The sequence below is a fragment of the Epinephelus fuscoguttatus genome, linkage group LG17 (genome assembly GCF_011397635.1).
Source record: "Epinephelus fuscoguttatus linkage group LG17, E.fuscoguttatus.final_Chr_v1".
Lineage (NCBI taxonomy): Eukaryota > Metazoa > Chordata > Actinopteri > Perciformes > Serranidae > Epinephelus > Epinephelus fuscoguttatus.
In genome coordinates, this window is record NC_064768.1 from 19,563,405 (window position 1) to 19,580,303 (window position 16,899).

General features: G+C 39.0%; 2 protein-coding genes and 1 long non-coding RNA gene across 3 annotated transcripts; 1 reads left to right on the forward strand and 2 right to left on the reverse strand.

Annotated features, from left to right (window-relative positions):
* Window positions 1-243: 243 nt before the first annotated feature.
* ciarta (circadian associated repressor of transcription a) lies at window positions 244-5,000 on the reverse strand. The gene is made up of 6 exons (XM_049602696.1): window positions 4,744-5,000; window positions 2,352-2,699; window positions 2,170-2,245; window positions 1,973-2,051; window positions 1,724-1,877; window positions 244-904 (listed from the first exon to the last, which is right to left on the reverse strand). The coding sequence occupies exons 2-6, from the start codon at window positions 2,697-2,699 to the stop codon at window positions 566-568; spliced, it is 996 nt and encodes a 331-aa protein (XP_049458653.1). The 5' UTR covers window positions 4,744-5,000; the 3' UTR covers window positions 244-565.
* Window positions 5,001-5,154: 154 nt separating this feature from the next.
* LOC125904977 (uncharacterized) lies at window positions 5,155-10,706 on the forward strand. The gene is made up of 2 exons (XR_007451608.1): window positions 5,155-5,245; window positions 9,926-10,706. It is a non-coding gene; the product is annotated as an uncharacterized LOC125904977 (long non-coding RNA).
* A 19-nt stretch (window positions 10,707-10,725) lies between these two features.
* Window positions 10,726-13,111, reverse strand: mrps21 (mitochondrial ribosomal protein S21). Its single transcript, XM_049602697.1, has 2 exons — window positions 12,975-13,111; window positions 10,726-11,255 (listed from the first exon to the last, which is right to left on the reverse strand). Exons 1-2 carry the CDS (start codon window positions 13,109-13,111, stop codon window positions 11,075-11,077), a joined length of 318 nt encoding a protein of 105 aa, XP_049458654.1. The 3' UTR covers window positions 10,726-11,074.
* Between the last annotated feature and the right edge of the window lie 3,788 nt (window positions 13,112-16,899).

Consider the following 16,899-nt stretch of genomic DNA (forward strand, 5'->3'; position numbering starts at 1 on the left):
TCTGGACACAAGTGGTCAGCTGGAGACACATGATAGGCACAGGTATGAACTGTGATGCGTCTTGGTTGTCCACTTGTGTTCAGATCTCCAAAACCAGATATAAACAGGCTGTGTGTTTCCTGTTATTTCTGTTTTTTATCAGTAATATGAAATCCTATACTGTTACTATTAGAGCTGCATTCCATGATATGAAAAAAATACAAAACAGAGCACAAACTGCTTTAACGCATTACACATGAAAAGTACATCAAACATCTTTTTAACTTGGTGAAAGTCGATGTTTACAAAAGTCATACTCTTACAAACAGACAATATACACCCATGGTATTATAGTGCAAGAACTCTTGTGTAATCAGAAACCACGCTGGATAGTTAGGGGTTAATAAATGTCTCATGGCATTTCTCCTCCTCCTCCTCCTCCTCTTCTGGTTTTACATGCCTCACTGGCATCACAGACTGGCTCTGCGCCTAACTTTATCTTTATGTAATCAAGTCCGCCCTCTGCCTTCACTCAGGCTAGCATGCAGTGGCACCTCCATGTGGTTGCAAGGTCAGCCGAGGCCAGTTAAGGTGACTCAGTTGTGGTTATGATGTCACTTGAGGACACTGAGGTGTCCTGTGTAGCTGGGCTCTCACAAGGGGAGGCCAGAGATATCTCAGACTTTTCTCTCTTGCTACATGAATATAACGGCTTGCTTAAAGTGCCGGTGCTGTATGTAAACACATCTTCAGCTGCTTCAACTGTTTCCTCCTCTGGACTTCTCTGTCTTTTAGGTGATCCAGGTAGACACATGGAAATGGAGTCGAGTGGAGTCGCTGCCTGGCAGCTCCCATGTTGATGGTGCTCATGCGTGGTCAGGACTTTGCAGGAGTCGTCGGGGTCTGACCAGCTCAGTTTTCTCTTCTGGAACAAGAAAGTAAAACCAAAAATAACCATAATGAACCAGGGTCTTAAAGGAAAACTACAGTTCATTACAACTTGAGATGAGTTGAGTTCTTGAAGGTGCAAATTCAGTGTCATCTGCTAAATAATATTTTCATAGAGGACCCTTTTCTGCTCATTTTCAGGTTCGTACTTGTATTTAAAGTTTCTACTAGAACATGTTTACATACTTTAAAGGTCCAGGGTGTAGGATTCAGTGTTTTCTACCTGTGACATTGCAAAACAGAAACTACAAAGGCAGACACAAAAACGCAAATGGCCTTATCTAGAGCCAGTGTTTGATTTGTCTGTTCTGGGCTACTGTTGAACTACATGGCAGAAGAGGAGCCACTCTGTATGTAGATATAAATGGATCAATCTAAGGTGATAAAAACACAGCCATTCTTATTTTCAGGTGATTATAAACGAATGTTATGATATTACATACCATTTCTGTCAATAGATGCCTCTAAATCCTACACACCGGACCTTTAATGGTTAAAAAAAAAAAAACCCACTTCATTTTCCTCTTCCTCATACTGTTTGTGCTGGAGCACCTGTATTCACCCTCTGTCTGAGACACTCTGTTCCAGCGCCTGTCTCTTTAAGACCCCTTCCTAAAAAGCCCAGTCCGCTCTGACTGATAAGTGTCTCTGGGTCTTCCATATCTTGGCATCTCTGCACTCTGCAGGGACATGATCCAAAACTTACATAGTTCCCTGACGTTAGCATGTAGCTACATGTACATTAGCAGTGCACTTGTTATCATATAACAGACATAACATCCAACGTGAAGCTCACCTTAACTGGCATGTGGAGCTGGTTTTGGCGCCAGTGTGGTTGGAGTCTGGGAACGGCGGTCTGGCTTGGTACATCTTTGGACTGAAATGCCACCTGAGGGAACCATATTTTGAGCAACATCTCTATTTGCAGAAGGGTTTGAAGGTATTTCTCACTGCAGAAAAAAAAATAAGAAACAGGCATTAAAGACAACATCTCCATTTTCACTACTGTCATAATATGAGGCTTGCTACTTGTTGTTGGTCTTACCCCATCTCAGGTCTTTGTAGAACTCCAAGAATCCTTTGCAATCTGTCCATGGCAACACTCTGCTGGAAAGTGGATAAACCTGCAAATATAAAAATAATATACCATCCATCCATGTCAAGGCAAATATGCACTTAAATATCAAGAGGCACTAAAACTTGAGAAGAGACAGTACTCATGTTCAATGCTTAATCACATACCTTTGTGAAATCGCCCGGTCTTTAGTCCATGTAGAAGCTCAAGCAAAGGGCGGATAAACTTCTGCAGATCTGCACACTGAGAAAATAAGAAGAAGGAGAAGTTTTACTTCTCCAACTCATCTGCTATTTTGTCGACAGAAATACTGAAACAAAGAAATAGGAATGAGTTTAAGGGTGCTCACCTTCTGAGCGAAGGCCAGGTCCCCAGGCGTCGCTGAAGGTGAGCCTAACCTGGCAGCTCCTGGAGAAGACGTTTGGTTCAGATGCTTAGTTTTGTCTGGGCAGCATTCAGGCTGGTTGATTTTAGACCTCGAATGCAGCCGATCTGAATGAGCTGGGAAACGGAGGTAATTCCCAGAGAGCGTGATTCTTTCACCTGAGGGAGACTTTCTTGTTCCACTGTACCCTTCTCCCTCGGAGAAGACGTCTGCTTCATCCTCAGTATGCTCGCTCTCACTGACGATGAAGCTCGAGCAGGAGGTTAGCGAGTCATACGATGGCCATTTGGAAGAGCTGCCCAGTGCGTTCATCTGTGGAGACAAGGACATAATGATATCCAATGTTCATTAAGCACAAGCTGCAGTATGGAGTGCTGCAGGAATGACTCCTAAATCTTGGAAATGAGTTAGCATTTTAGTAACAGTTCTCTCATCAAGAAGTCAATGGGGTTTTTGAAAAAGGTTTTTGGTTAGATGCCCGAAATAAAAACTGAGGTTAAAACAACCTCAAGAGATTTTCATGTTTTGTTCTACAACATAAAATACACCATTAAATACCCCACTCATGAATTCTGAAGCATTTATGTGTCTAAAAAAGATGGTTGCTAACATTTGGCTAAATGAGTCTATTTTCTGTAATAATCCAAAAGCCAAATCTAGTCTACAAATAAACATCATCCTTACAGCACTCCATTACATTATCAGTATACTACATACTAAAGGAAAACTATCAACATCTTCCAGTTGCACAAATCAATGCATACCTATGATGTTCCCATCCCCATAACGATTATTCTGTCAAGCATTTAGTGCACTGTGATACTGGCTACATAAAAGGTCACTGTACTTTTGCTCAAATATTTCAGTATTACTACTTTTTAGAAGATATTGACACACATATTCCTCATCATATTACTCATAGTACTCAGTTATATGTGTGCAAATTTATAAACTGTGTAATGGAGGCTTTAAAGACAAAAAATACAAGCTATATCACTGCAAAAATATATTTTCTCATAAAAAATCCTAATATTCACATTGTATCAACCCTTAATACCAAGTAAAGGGTGTGTATGAACCTTAACGTGTTCATATTGTAGTCTACATCCAGCAAAAGAACCATGCAGTATCATGCAGTACAAATTATAAATGGTACGGAAGAACTGTGAGTAATATCTTCACCCAGTCTCAGCAAGTGCAACGTAATTGAGACGAGGACATGGCAAGAGATCACGTCTGATAAACAATCACATAGGAAGAGAGCACAAATCAGTGCAAGCAGTGCCATGACTCACAAGTATTCACTCTAAAAAGAGACACGTGCGTTTGTGTATGTATGTGTGTGTGTGTGTGTGTGTGTGTGTGTTCACATCTATCTTTGTGAGACTCAATATGAGTTTTAGACCTCAAGTGAGGACACTCTTGCTCCTCGCCTTCAGTCAGACCTTCAAAGGCCTGTTTGAGGGTTCAGACTTGGTTTAAAGGTTCAGGTTAGAGTTTAGGCTTTCATTAGTAATGGTTAAGGGTTAGGGCGAGGGGCTAGGGAGTGTGTTATGTCAGTGAAGTTTCCTCAAAAGTATAGCAGCGCAAAGGTTTGCTCTGTGCTCTAGTAGAAAGTGCTTGGCCATCTGAGCACAGATGTTAAACATCACACCCACTTTTTACTCTGCTTACCTCCTATAACCCCAACAGCAATAACAAGTCCTCCTATAACCTCTACAGAAATAAGAAAGCCTTGAACCACTTTGTGGTTTTACCCCCTGCACATTATCCTTGTACATTGCACACAATCTCTAATATCTGAACTTCTGCATATACTCTGATCAATATTTTTGCACATAATGCACCAAACCAATGAAACTATAAAGATTATAGTTTTCCTCCACATTACTGCACAGCTCTCGGTTCACTTATATTGTACATATATTATTGTAGCCTATGTTTTTCATATTTTCATTGTACTTTTGCTCATTTATATTTATGTTATAGACTTTTACAGTATTTTGCTTTTTTTTTAAAAAAATTCTGCTAAATGTGTTTATTGTATGCACCAAACACCAAGGCACATCACTTGTCAGTGAAACCAACTTGGAAGTAAACCTTATTCTGATTCTTAGGTTGCTTGACGTTAAATATTTTTGAGAAAACAGGAAAAAACATCCATAAAAACAGTATATAAATTATGAGGTCGGCGATGCCGCCGGAAGTCAGCTAAGCTAGTTAGACAATTTGTAAGATATGACCAAAAATGGCTACTTCACGTTATTCTATTTAACGTATTAACAAATGTACAAGTCGAGTTTGAAAACAGGTTTCTTTCTCTAAACATAAAAAAATGTCAGGGGAGAGTTCTTACCTTCTAGCTGGAGCAGAACTGGATTCACAAAAACGGTCAAACAAAACGGAGGCGCTCGTGCGGGCACGTTTCGCTGCTTAAAGTAGTTGAACAATTCTCAGTCGTACAGAAGTGACCTCAAAGAAGCTAACGGCTATCTCTGGAAGTAACGATGTGTAAGCACAGTCTGTATCACGGACAGTATTCGCGCTCAGTCCCGCCCTATTCCTTCTACCTCGGCCCGTGTTTCGTTTACTTTGTCAGATTTCCAACCTGTTCGAAATGTACCCACGCAACTGACGCTACACGTGCTGGGAAGGTACAGAGCCGCGATTGGCTGAAGGGGTACTCCATCTGTTCCTCATTGGCTCATAGGCTTGGCCAATCAGAGGCATTCGCAGCGCCGATTGGCTGCCGAGCGCGAAGTTCCCACCGCACCTCTCACTGCAGCACGTGTGGGTGGTGTGGCTGCTGGAGGAAGACAGGGACAGCACGCGGCAGTTGGCATGTGCTGAAAATTTTGGTATGCAAATTAGGTCACATGTGTTATTAGATACAATACTGTGGGGGGAATAACAGCGTAGTAACGTGTCAGGCTGCTGGTGTTTACAGTGTGCTGATGTATTTTTGTAAGTGTGTGTGTGTTAGAGAGAGAAAATGACCAGACATGAAGGAATGTATGTTCATTGTCATGGGGTGCTTCCAGAGGCCTCATTCAAAGGTGGTGTACGTGCTTCATGTGAGGAGCCGCTGGGTGTCTCGAAATTAACATAAGATGAGGACTTTGTAGGTGATCCAGAGTCCCATGGTAAACACTCTGGACCGGATCGAGTGTTACACAACATTGTTTTGCCTCTCCTCGTGCTGTTGTAATACGTGACTCTGTAAGTGAGACAAAGTGTATAAAGCTGAGGGGATTCATTTATTGGGATATTTGGGTCTATGCAAAGCTGCACCACAATCTTCTCTGACTTCAGATCTGTTAGCCTGTAGTATGTAGTATATATTCAAGTAAGGACAAGTGAAGTTCAAGCTCTCCACATCAGGATGTGTGCGTGTGTGTTTACCTTTGTGCAAAGCTGTCTTTTATTTCTCCATAAAGATACACCTACTACATTATGGGACAGGCTAGATGTGTGATTTAGCCATGGGTGTATTATATATTATTATATTATTATATATAATTATAATATTGTGTCTCATTGCGTTTGTTTTGTGTCTCTTGGTGGTCATTTTGTGTCTCCTTGAGGCTGTTTTGTGTTTCTTTGTAGTCATTTTTTATGTCTCCTTGTGGTCATTTTGTCTCCTTTTGGTTGTTTTGTGTCTCCTTGTAGTCATTTTGAGTCTCCCTTTGGCTGTTTTGTGTCTCTTTGTAGTCATTTTTTGTCTCCCTTTGGCTGTTTATGTCTTATTGTGGCTGTTTTGTGTCTTTTTGTAGTTGTTTTGTGTCTCTTTGTTGATTTTTATTTCCTGCTTGTGGTTGTTTTATGTCTCTTTGTAGTCATTTTGTGTCTCCTTGTGTTTGTTTTGTGTCTCTTTGTAGTCATTTTGTGTCTCCTTGTGGCTGTTTTGTGTCTCTTTGTGATAATGTTGTGTCTCCTTGTGTCTGTTTTGTGTCTCTTTGTGGTAATTTTGTGTCTCCTTGTAGTTGTTTTGTGTCTCTTTGTGGTCATTTCGTGTCTCCTTTTGGCTGTTTTGTGTCTCCTTGTAGTCATTTTTTGTCTCCCTGTGGTTATTTGTGTCTCATTGTGGCTGTTTTGTGTCTTTTTGTAGTCATTTTGAGTCTCCTTGTGGCTGTTTTGTGTCTTTTTGTAGTTGTTTTGTGTTTCTTTGTAGTCATTTCGTGTCTCCTTTTGGCTGTTTTGTGTCTCTTTGTAGTCATTTTTTGTCTCCCTGTGGTTATTTGTGTCTCATTGTGGCTGTTTTGTGTGTTTTTGTAGTTGTTTTGTGTCTCTTTGTAGTCATTTTGTGTCTCCTTGTGGCTGTTTTGTGTCTCTTTGAGTCATTTTTTTGTCTTATTGAAGTAATTTTGTGTATTTTTGAGGTAATCTCTCTTTTTTTGGTTTCTTTGCATCTCTCTGGTCATTTCTAGTCTCTTCCTGGTCAGTATGTTTTTTTGTTTTTGTTTTCGTTTTTTGTTTTGATGAGATGGACCAGCAGTGTTAATTTTTCACACCCAGTGGACCCGTTCAATAATCCATCCATCATAATGGCAAGCCCTATTAACATGTGGCCATCCTCGTACTCCACTTTATCCCAAATGATCATAAAACATCCTGTAATTTTGATAAAGTGCACCTGTTAGGCCCAGCAGATACTCAAGGCATGAAAAAGCTTCTTTTTTTTTTTTTTTAAATCAATTCGTGGCTGCACTTTTAAGGAATAGTGTGCACTTTGAGTAAATTGAGCCAAATGGGAGTGTTGTTTGTTTGTGCTGGAGGAGCTTCTTTGTTCAAGTTGAAGTGAACGCTGATAAGACAGACGAGATTATGAGATGTGGCATCATAGGCCTATTAGAGCTGGAGACAGAAAGCTTGGGATGCACAGTCTTACATAGTTACATAATAAGATTGCTTTATGCTGAAGACTGAATCACATATTTTGTTGCATGCAGAAATAGGATGCTGTTATCTGCAGGAGGCTGTGGCAACTACTTGATGAGCTGACACAGTTGCTAATAACCACAAGGAACATGTTTATGAGTATCACCATAATAATAATGATGATGATAACAATTAGTCACTTGTTTAGGGAACAAGTAACAGGTGCTAGAGGCATGGGAGAATGAAAGGAAGAGGGAGTGTCAATGAGCCAGGCGGTCAAACCGCTGTGAAACATAATTATAGTTCAAACAATAGTGATGGATTGCCCTTGTCGTTGCCATTATCACAAAATGACTTGATTATGAGTTGGGCAGAGCTCCCAAGAGCCTGTCAAGTTTCCAAGCAATCTGCACTGGGTGCCCATGCATACCAGCAGATCATTGATGTCCTTGTGTGTCGTCCTTGTCCAGAGCTTCTTGATATGAAAACAGGCTTGATGCATGCTCCTGAGGTATGCATGTGGAAATTTACTTCCACTTGTTTTGATTGCAAAAGAGATACTATCACCATGCAAATAGCATTGAACGATAATATCGGTTAACCTGCATGTGCCCTCTGCTGTTAGGCAGCTTTTTCAGTGGGAATTGGGCTACAAAAAAACATAAGCAAGTTTGGTTGATGGTTATGTTGCAATTTAGAGATTATGAGAAAATAAACCAGATTGTAATTAAGCCCTGGAATATATAACATATACCAAGGGTCTTCAATGTTTGTCAGGCCAAGGACCCCTTAGGTCAAATAGAGACGGAGCAGGGACCCCCACTACATATATCACCTTGCCATTAAAGATAGGTGCTGCGCTGTGATTTAACGTTAGCTAGCTCACGGTTGCACAAGAATCAGGAACAATTAGCCAATCATTAATGTTGAGTACTGTAAATTAAATGGGTTTCTTTCAATGAACAAGGCAATTTATCTTTGCTTATATGTTGGATTCATGTTAATGTATATTTTCAACACACTTAAAGGAGCTATATGTACGAAATCTAAAGCAAATAGTCGTAAAATCATCCTAATATGTCACAGAGACAAAGAAATACTGTCCATATAACATACTGATCTCACCGACAACAATAGTACAGCCAAAATATTCGCATTTAAAAAACATTTTTACAGTCCGCAAATCATGTTTATGTTTTGAATTTGTGTTTTGGCCTGTTGCGCCACCCACCGCCGTCTACCAGTCACGCAGTCAGTAGAGTCAGAGTCTCAGCATCAGTTACAGTTACAACTGAGCTACAGCAGCATGGCAAGCAGCATTAGGGGCATGACTCGCAGCAGTATTTTGAATTTGAGTGCAGTAACCGTTTTGGCCACATTCTTACATACAGCGCCTTTAAATTTTGTGTTTAAAAAAACCCCTTAAATTATCAGGCAATTTAGTGGCCCCAGTGCATAACTCTGAGGACCCCCTGTTGTAGACCCAGGGCATATACTGTATATCATTTTATTTATTTCAGTGGTGGCAACATTTGAGTTCAAGGCCTAAATACAAATGAAAAAAATCTCAAACAAAATCCTGAATTTGAATAAAGTAATTCATCAGATTATATAAGTTATTTATGTTGTTTGATTGCTGCTAGACTGCCCTGTTACAAAGGTGCAGGCCACACTTTGTTTGTGGCAAACAGATGAGCAAAGAGATTATTGAGCTCAGTGAAAATCATTTTTGAAACTCTTAACACCAGCGAATATGGACTGAAGCAGGATATGACATTAGATAAAACGTGTTGTGAAATTTGGAAATGATTATGTCCATGTTTTTTCAATGCTTTTTGACTTTACAACGCTGTGGTGTAACTGGATGTGTTTGGATCACAGGAGTGAGAAAAACAATCCTATGCAACCACCACATGAATGTAATTCTACAAGTAGTATAATATTTGAATATTTGAATGTTGATTTTGAACTCAAATGTCAAGCTGTAATCTATTCCTTACAGCCCTATTTTAGCTAGTCTTTTTTCTGAGTTTCATAGTTATTAGCTGTTTGTGTCATCTAAATTATATTACAATTAAGCATGAGCAGCAGCCAATATGTTATACCACTGCATGAGTAAAAGCTGTTGGATATGTATAAGGACTTTGTTCGAGGACAGAGAACTGCTGTCCATGGTTCTAACCAGGTGTGTGCAGGTTTTTGGGATGACAGGTGGCCCAATAAATGGATATGTAAAGCATTGACATATGGTTTTTATTTGTCTGTGATAAAGGAAGTGGCGTTGTGTTTGCATGTCCATGTTGGGAAGGAGCCAACAAAAACATTACCACATTTTGCAATCATATTTCTTAACACTGACACTGACTACACAACCCAAGTATGCTGCATAGATCGTGCAGAGGGCATGAACCACAGTGCCAAGAAACGTTTTCACATACGTAGCCATTGAGAGATACTTGTTTGTGCCACCACAATACAGCAAAGGTGAAAGGAAAATCCACAGTAACAAGAACGCTTTTTCTGGAAACATGCATTTAAGTTTTTAACCACTTAAGATAAGATAAGCTTTTAAAAGCAGATAAAATGACCCTGTAATACAGTCAGTTTCTTTCAGTGTAAATATATAGGTCATCTATCATACTGCTCTCTGTTCCTTACAGTGCCACCCATTGACTAAAGCCACAGGACAGGATATCAACATGACCTAGTAACCTCTAAGACAAGTGAGCCTGCTGCAAATGTTTAACTCTGCCTGCGTGAGGGGAGCAAGAGCAGTGCAAACATTAAAGTCCCCTGTGGTGAAAGATCGAGGCCTGACAGACACGCCTGGCCAGTGTGTCTCGCGGAGTTTGCGGGAGGTGGCCGACATCATCGGTGGACATTAACGCCACACTGTGCAGTAGTGACCTTGAACTGATTAACAACTGGATGCTATTGAGCTGAGAGCCCATTCTCACAAAACAGCCCCTGTGTTGTTTGAGTTTTCTCAAGCAAATAAGGTCACTTTGAACTACTTCCAAAGCTTTTATGTGCAAAATATCACTTTATGCCATATGATACGCTAGAGAGCAGTTTGTCTTTGTTGTTTAAAAAGGTACAGTGTGCAAGATTTAAGGGATTTAGTGGCATCTAGCCGTGAGGATTGCAGATTGCAACCTGCTGCAACTTCCCACAAATAGAATTCCTACAGTTTTCATTGATAAGGGTTTTTTTTTTTACCAGGAGCTGAATCATCCCCAGACGTCTCCTCTCCAAAACAAACAGACCCGCTAATTTAAACCAGTAACAACAGTGAATAAAGCAGCTCATTCCAAGGTAACAATAACACAACGGTTGGTTATACACTAAAGAAAACATATCTATAATATTCCATTTCTGCCAATATATCCCCCTAAATCTTACACACTGGACTTTTAAACAGATGTTTAAGTATGATAAAAACTTGTCCAGCAACTTAAGATTTTCAGAAATAGTCACACATTTATTTGCTTTTTCATTGGCAAGATAGTGTGGCAAGGTTCAAAACACAAAATGTCATCAAACAAGTATTCATTAACCTGCAAGCACTGCACTTTTCATGCCTAATGTTGTGGAGAAAATAAAATGTCCAAAGACGACTTGACGCTCAATGCACACCTAAAACCTCTTGATCCTTTTACTGCTGAATGATGAAAGCCATTTTTCTCGGTATTTCCAAACACCATTTAGACGTGACAGTGACACGGTGCTGATCTTGATTGCTTCCTGTACTTCACTGGCCCCGTCTCAGCGAACATTGATAACGTCCCCTTTCACCATGCTCCACTTCACTAGCAGCCGAGCCACGGATCCTCTCTGTTTGTCCTGGAGATGAAAGCAATCTTTCTGGCCATTTCCATGTGGTAGATCCGCCTGCAGTTCTCAAAGTTCTTCCGCTGTCGCTCTCGGCAGGGCTTCTCGAAGTAGCGCTTGCGCTTCACTGTGTCAATAATCCCATCCTGAGACAGATACCTGGAGTATGTAGAGAAAATGTGTGAAAAGCTGACACTTGGGGTTGCAATCAAGACACTACAGAAATAGGATATCACAATAGAAGTGAAACTGGCAGAACACAGGTGTTAATATAGTAAGTGCATTTCCTAACTGTTAACCCTCAAGACAACCAAACACACAATTAGATTATCGTACAGTTTAGACCCTTTTAGTCTGGATTTATGGATATTTTTAGTTACACATTTTATTGAAAACACATTCAAATCAAAGCCAAGAAGGCACTGACACTGCTTACATCAGCAAATGCTTTACAAAAATTATTTTAATTATACATTTCATACTGTACCTGGGAATAGGGCTTAAATCAGAATACACATTACAGTAGCCAGTGACTGGATACAGTATGTGTGTGAGATTTGTTTCTTATTATCATAATAATAATAATAATAATACAGTGGGTCACAAAAATGTCTTAGTTTGCAGTGTTCGCACATTCATTTTTTAAATTCCTGGTTCTGCACAGAAAATGTATTTTTCAAATCTATTAACACCTTGTTTGAGATGTGTTCTGACTAATAGACAAGTAAAAGAAAATAACTAAGCAGAGAAAATAATTATCATTAAGTCACAATATCAATTTAAAGAGGAACACAACCTACATTAAGAATTCCAATATGTTGTTTCCATGGCCTAGCAAAGTCCACCAATATTTGTGAACATGAGCTACTCTCTCAAAGCCATAAACCAGAGAAGTAAGTCTCAAACTTGTGATGTCACAGTCCGAAGCTACTCCATAGACCGTGAGTAACCTGATTTTGTGGACCCACATAATGTTTGTTTTCTCTTTTATACCCACAAAAGCTTTATTATATTGTGGTGTTCTCAGTTCTGACACAGAAAATATACCCATGTGCTCAGACCACCCTCCTAGATTTTTTCATGTTTTGTACATGCATTTTTGGACTGTCTTAGATCATAGGAATAATGTATCAATTTTGAAGTGGGCGTAGTTCCCCTTTAATCCAAAAGGGACTTCAGGTCTGAAATAATTCACGAAACAAATGACCCTGCTACAGTGGTAGTCACTTTCATAAAGCTTGACAGTGTTCAACATAAAATGAATAAAGAAAAAGGACGTATCTGATGTTATTTTATCTTTTTTCTTTTCAGAGTTTTAATGCCAAGATGAATTAAATACAGACTACTGAAAAAGAGTAATTTAAAATAAAATGTCTGTAATTATATCTAGTGAAAAATATGGTGACGTAACTGAACAGTTTGTGGTTCCGTACACAGGCAACAAGGTAAATAGTGTTCTTCTAACCCCAGTTTCAGTAAGAAACTGTTGTTATTGAGTTCCTCTGTGTTTGACCCATGTTATGACAAATGTTCCCCTTGATTTATTAATAGTGTGAATTTTTTAATACGCAACTTAGGGACACGTTATTTGTCTTCAAAGGAGCTCTGTGCGATAAAACACAACCAACTGCTGACACTTATTTTATATCTAACAAATGCTACAAGTGGACTCTATCTAACGACATTTCTAAATCCTTCTTCTCAGCATAACAGTTAACATTTTGCTATTAGCTTTTCATGACCAGTGATGCTACTGCGCAGCCGCAGCTCTGTGACATTGAGCGGAAGGCTAACTGTAACTTAGCTAACGTTAGCTTGTCACCCGCTTCATAACAGCAACTTATATAATATATTAAATCGTAAAAACGAGAGTTTAACCTGGTTAAATTCTTGAACGCCGTGTCAACGTCGCCGTTTTTGACCATCACCGTCCGCGCAATGAAGCGAAGGTGCCTCGACATGATGAGACCGGTGCTTGCTGAATTGTCAACCGGCTGGAAACATGTAACTAACATTGGTTCCGGTCACAAGAAAAGCCATAAATCAACGCTAGGTGACGCTTTAACCATTCCCGTGAATGGCTTTTGCCATTTGTTCGAGTTTACCCTATATTGTTATTTCTGGAAAGATTCCGCCAGATATATTTGTTTTAATATTAATGTTTTTTTAATACTACTTTGAGATGCAGTGTTTGATGTTTATGATGTCTGCAAAACATGTAACTAGTACTATACTTACTGTATTTGTACTTTCTTTAAGTGTTTCCATTTTTGCTACCTTATACTTCTACCCCACGATGTTTTGGAAGCCAGTAATGTACTTTTACTTCACTACATTTATTTAACAACATTAGTTACTAGTTACTTTGCAGATTCAGATTATTAATGCAAATTTAATCAACATTTTATGATGTATTATGTGGATAAAGATAAAACTTGAAAAATATATTAGTTATCCAGTAGTATATATAGTAAAACAAAGCTCCACCTTCACCAGCTGCAACGTGATGTTCACATAAATTGATCAATAATTATAATTCAGCAATACAGCAGCCTATAATATTCTGAAACAGGACGTTCTGCATAATGAGTACTTTTGTTTTTTGTTCTTTGAGTATATTTTTGATGCTAATATTTTATGCTTTTACTTGAGAAAGATTTTGAATAAAGGGCTTTTACTTGTAACAAAATATCTCTATACTGTTGCATTACTACTTCTACTTGAGAAAAATATTTGAATGCTTCTTCCACCACTGCATTTTAGCCATCTTTGCAAAATCAGTAGACCTTTATTTATGACAGAAAACATAACTTTACATTTTTAGAAAACTGATTCTTCTAAATGAATGTGTGAGCACGTGGGTAAACAGAAAGACAAACATCTACAACACAGGGAACTCAACAGCAGTTATCATAGTTCATATATAGAGGGAGGTTGCTTTCAGGGGAATCACAGATTAATGAAACTACATACGTTGTCATGGCAACAGGGACAGCGGTGTCCAGTGTTATCCTTTCATCAGGGCCATTCTCCTCTTCGTCTTCTCATCTGTGCGCTGCTGTTGTCCTCTGTGTGTTCTCGGCCCGAGGTCATTCAGCGGTGAATGCCGGCCTGGATGATACGTGTAACTTGCATTCAAAAGTGTTTTTATAGGGAACAATGTCCAGGTTTTATACGGCTGTATTTGATATGGAAGACTCACTACTTTCAATTATGCAGGAAAACTGGGAAAATGATTTGAAAAGTGGTGACACATTCACTCTTCATTCATTTGTTTGAGGCATGGCTTTATTTAATTTAACATTGTACACTTCATATGCCTATGGTCAGGCTCTCGATTTTTTTTTTCTCAGGGTTAGCCCTACCTGTGACAGATGCAAGCAAGCTATTGACAGCTTTATTACACATTTTAGTTCAAACCTAACAACATTCTAATTGTCCATATTTCAAGTTTATTCAGGGATCACGGGTTGAACAACTGAACCGTGCCCTTTTCTTGGACTTTCTGGTGTAATATCAGAGGATCTGACAAAAGCAGCACGGCTTACTCTGCCCTTCTGGCAAGCCCTCTCAGTCGTTTGAATTTGCAGAGTGACCGTCCCTAACCCTTCGACAGGTTGATTTGAGTACATTTCCTCAAAAGAGAAAAATAAAAGTGACTAAAGGAAAGTGCTTTTATATTTCCTTTCTCTGTATAAAACACCCAATGAGGTTAATCCCCATGTTGCTGTGTAACTCTGTAGGGGAGCTGCATGGTGCCACAGGGAGGAATGCTTGAGACAACGTGCCCTGATAACATCATGACTCCTTTTGTTGGGTGAATGCACTGCATCATGTTTCCAGAGACATCCCTCCTGATCCAGACCTGATGAAATATTCTTGGCAGTGTGTGGGAGAAAGAAAAAACAGAAAGAGAGTCAATAACATAAAGAAAAGAAATTTAGCATCGAGAGGCTTGGTGCTATTATCACATACATCTCCCAGACAGTGCATGAGGGGAATTATTCTAACCTACTGTACTTTATTATATTTACTGAGATGATTTCATTAGTGCTATAATCAAGGCAGCATTGCATTTTGGGTAACCGAGTGTTCAATTAAAACACTGCAAAAAAAGAGTCTGCTATAGCAACACCTATTGGCAGAGCTCCATAGCATCTGAAGATTACCTGACACTGACCAAGTTTACATGCACATTAATATTCCACTATTATTCCAAATATGACCATATTTGGAATTTGGTACAGGTCATGTAAACGGCATATACTGTTTGGATATTCCAGATTAGGCCTTTTTCTGAATGAAGCATTTACGATGTACGTCTCATTTAGGGTTTTTACTGCAGTTTGCAACACATGACCTTTTGCCTGTTTACAGTCAGCTCTGTGCATTGTCATGGATGCATTGTACACAAAACAGCTCAGCAACAGTTTGCAAGGCTGTGGTAGAGATGCATGCCCCCCAAAAAAGCCAACATTTCTGGTCTGAAGAAGACACACACACCAATATATAGAAAAAACAGGAAGGAAATATTAAAAAGCCTTTATTGTAATGGCTAAATCATTAAAAGAGCCAACATGTTTAGACCACTGCAGGCCCGTCTGACAAAGGTCTTCAGCTTTCTGCAGAGCAAGGCTTTAGCTCCCTGCTCCCTGCAAGGCAGTGGTCAAAACATGTTGGCTCTTTTAATGATTTAGCCACTACAATAAAGGCTTTTTAATATTTCCTTCCCGTGCCCGGATTGCCTTCCTGAAGAAACACACCTACTTTTAAATTTTGAGAAAGACTTGAATATTAACAGTTTTGGCAAGAGTGGCCTTTTCAAGAGGAAGGCTGTGTTTGCACGGTCCAACAGGTCTGCCAGAAGACGCAAAATGGCACAAGTGACTCCAGCCATTGCACTTTCCCATATTTTGGCATTATAATGACATGTTATGGCACGTTGATCAGAGTATGCACGACTGCATGTGAACAGGAATATGGTGAAAAATTAGTTTTTATTATGTAAACAGCTCAGCAGGAATATTGCCTTTTTGGAATCGGGGCAAACTGGATATTTGTGCATGTAGTCAGTGTTACATCCACCATTTTGTCAGATAGTATGACCAAGCAAATATTGACAGTCTTTACCCGCCCTCTGATTACAGTAGTTGTACTATTAACTGTACATACTAAATCTTTTATAGCTACTTTGTGACTGTTGTTTGTATTTGGAGATATATCAGTTTATAGATTAACATGTAAGCCTGATGCTAATATGTGGCTAACATAACATTCTGTTCATGGTGAAACTATGTAACTCTTAATACTTTCCCTTTTCAGAAAATATATTCACTCATGATACTGAAATTTCTAACTGACATTGAGGGCATTCAAGTTATTATTTTTTTTATTAAGAGATGAATATAAAAAGTGATGTCATGACAACAGCAACTTTACTTGGACTGTATGGCTGTAGTAAACATTATAAATGAGAGAGCATTGAGTATTGAAACTATTTCAGATATTCAGAATCAGTATCAATAAATCAGTATTTTTAACAATACTAATGTTTATATATGCTCTTTTTTTCTAGCTCATATTTATCTTATTCATTTCTTTGTAACCTCTACCATTGAGTGTGTTGTGCTTTTATCCAGTGTGCTTTCACACTGTCATAATTGCTTCCAGTCAGATCTTCAGCCTTTATCACCCTTATGTTTAGCTCCCTGCAGGGCAAGAATATTTCTTTTACAACGTCTAATTTTTCTTTTTCCTTTCTTCTTTTCATTCTTCTTATTTTTATTTTCTCATTTTAATCATA

Coding starts and splice junctions, on each gene's coding strand:
- mrps21 (XM_049602697.1), bottom strand. CDS start 13,111: ATGTTAGTTACATGTTTCCAGCCGGTTGACAATTCAGCAAGCACCGGT. Junction 11,256..12,974: donor GCGTTCAAGAATTTAACCAG/GTTAAACTCTCG, acceptor TACATACTCCAG/GTATCTGTCTCAGGATGGGA.
- ciarta (XM_049602696.1), bottom strand. CDS start 2,699: ATGAACGCACTGGGCAGCTCTTCCAAATGGCCATCGTATGACTCGCTA. Junction 2,246..2,351: donor ACCTGGCCTTCGCTCAGAAG/GTGAGCACCCTT, acceptor TTATTTTCTCAG/TGTGCAGATCTGCAGAAGTT. Junction 2,052..2,169: donor GACCGGGCGATTTCACAAAG/GTATGTGATTAA, acceptor TTATATTTGCAG/GTTTATCCACTTTCCAGCAG.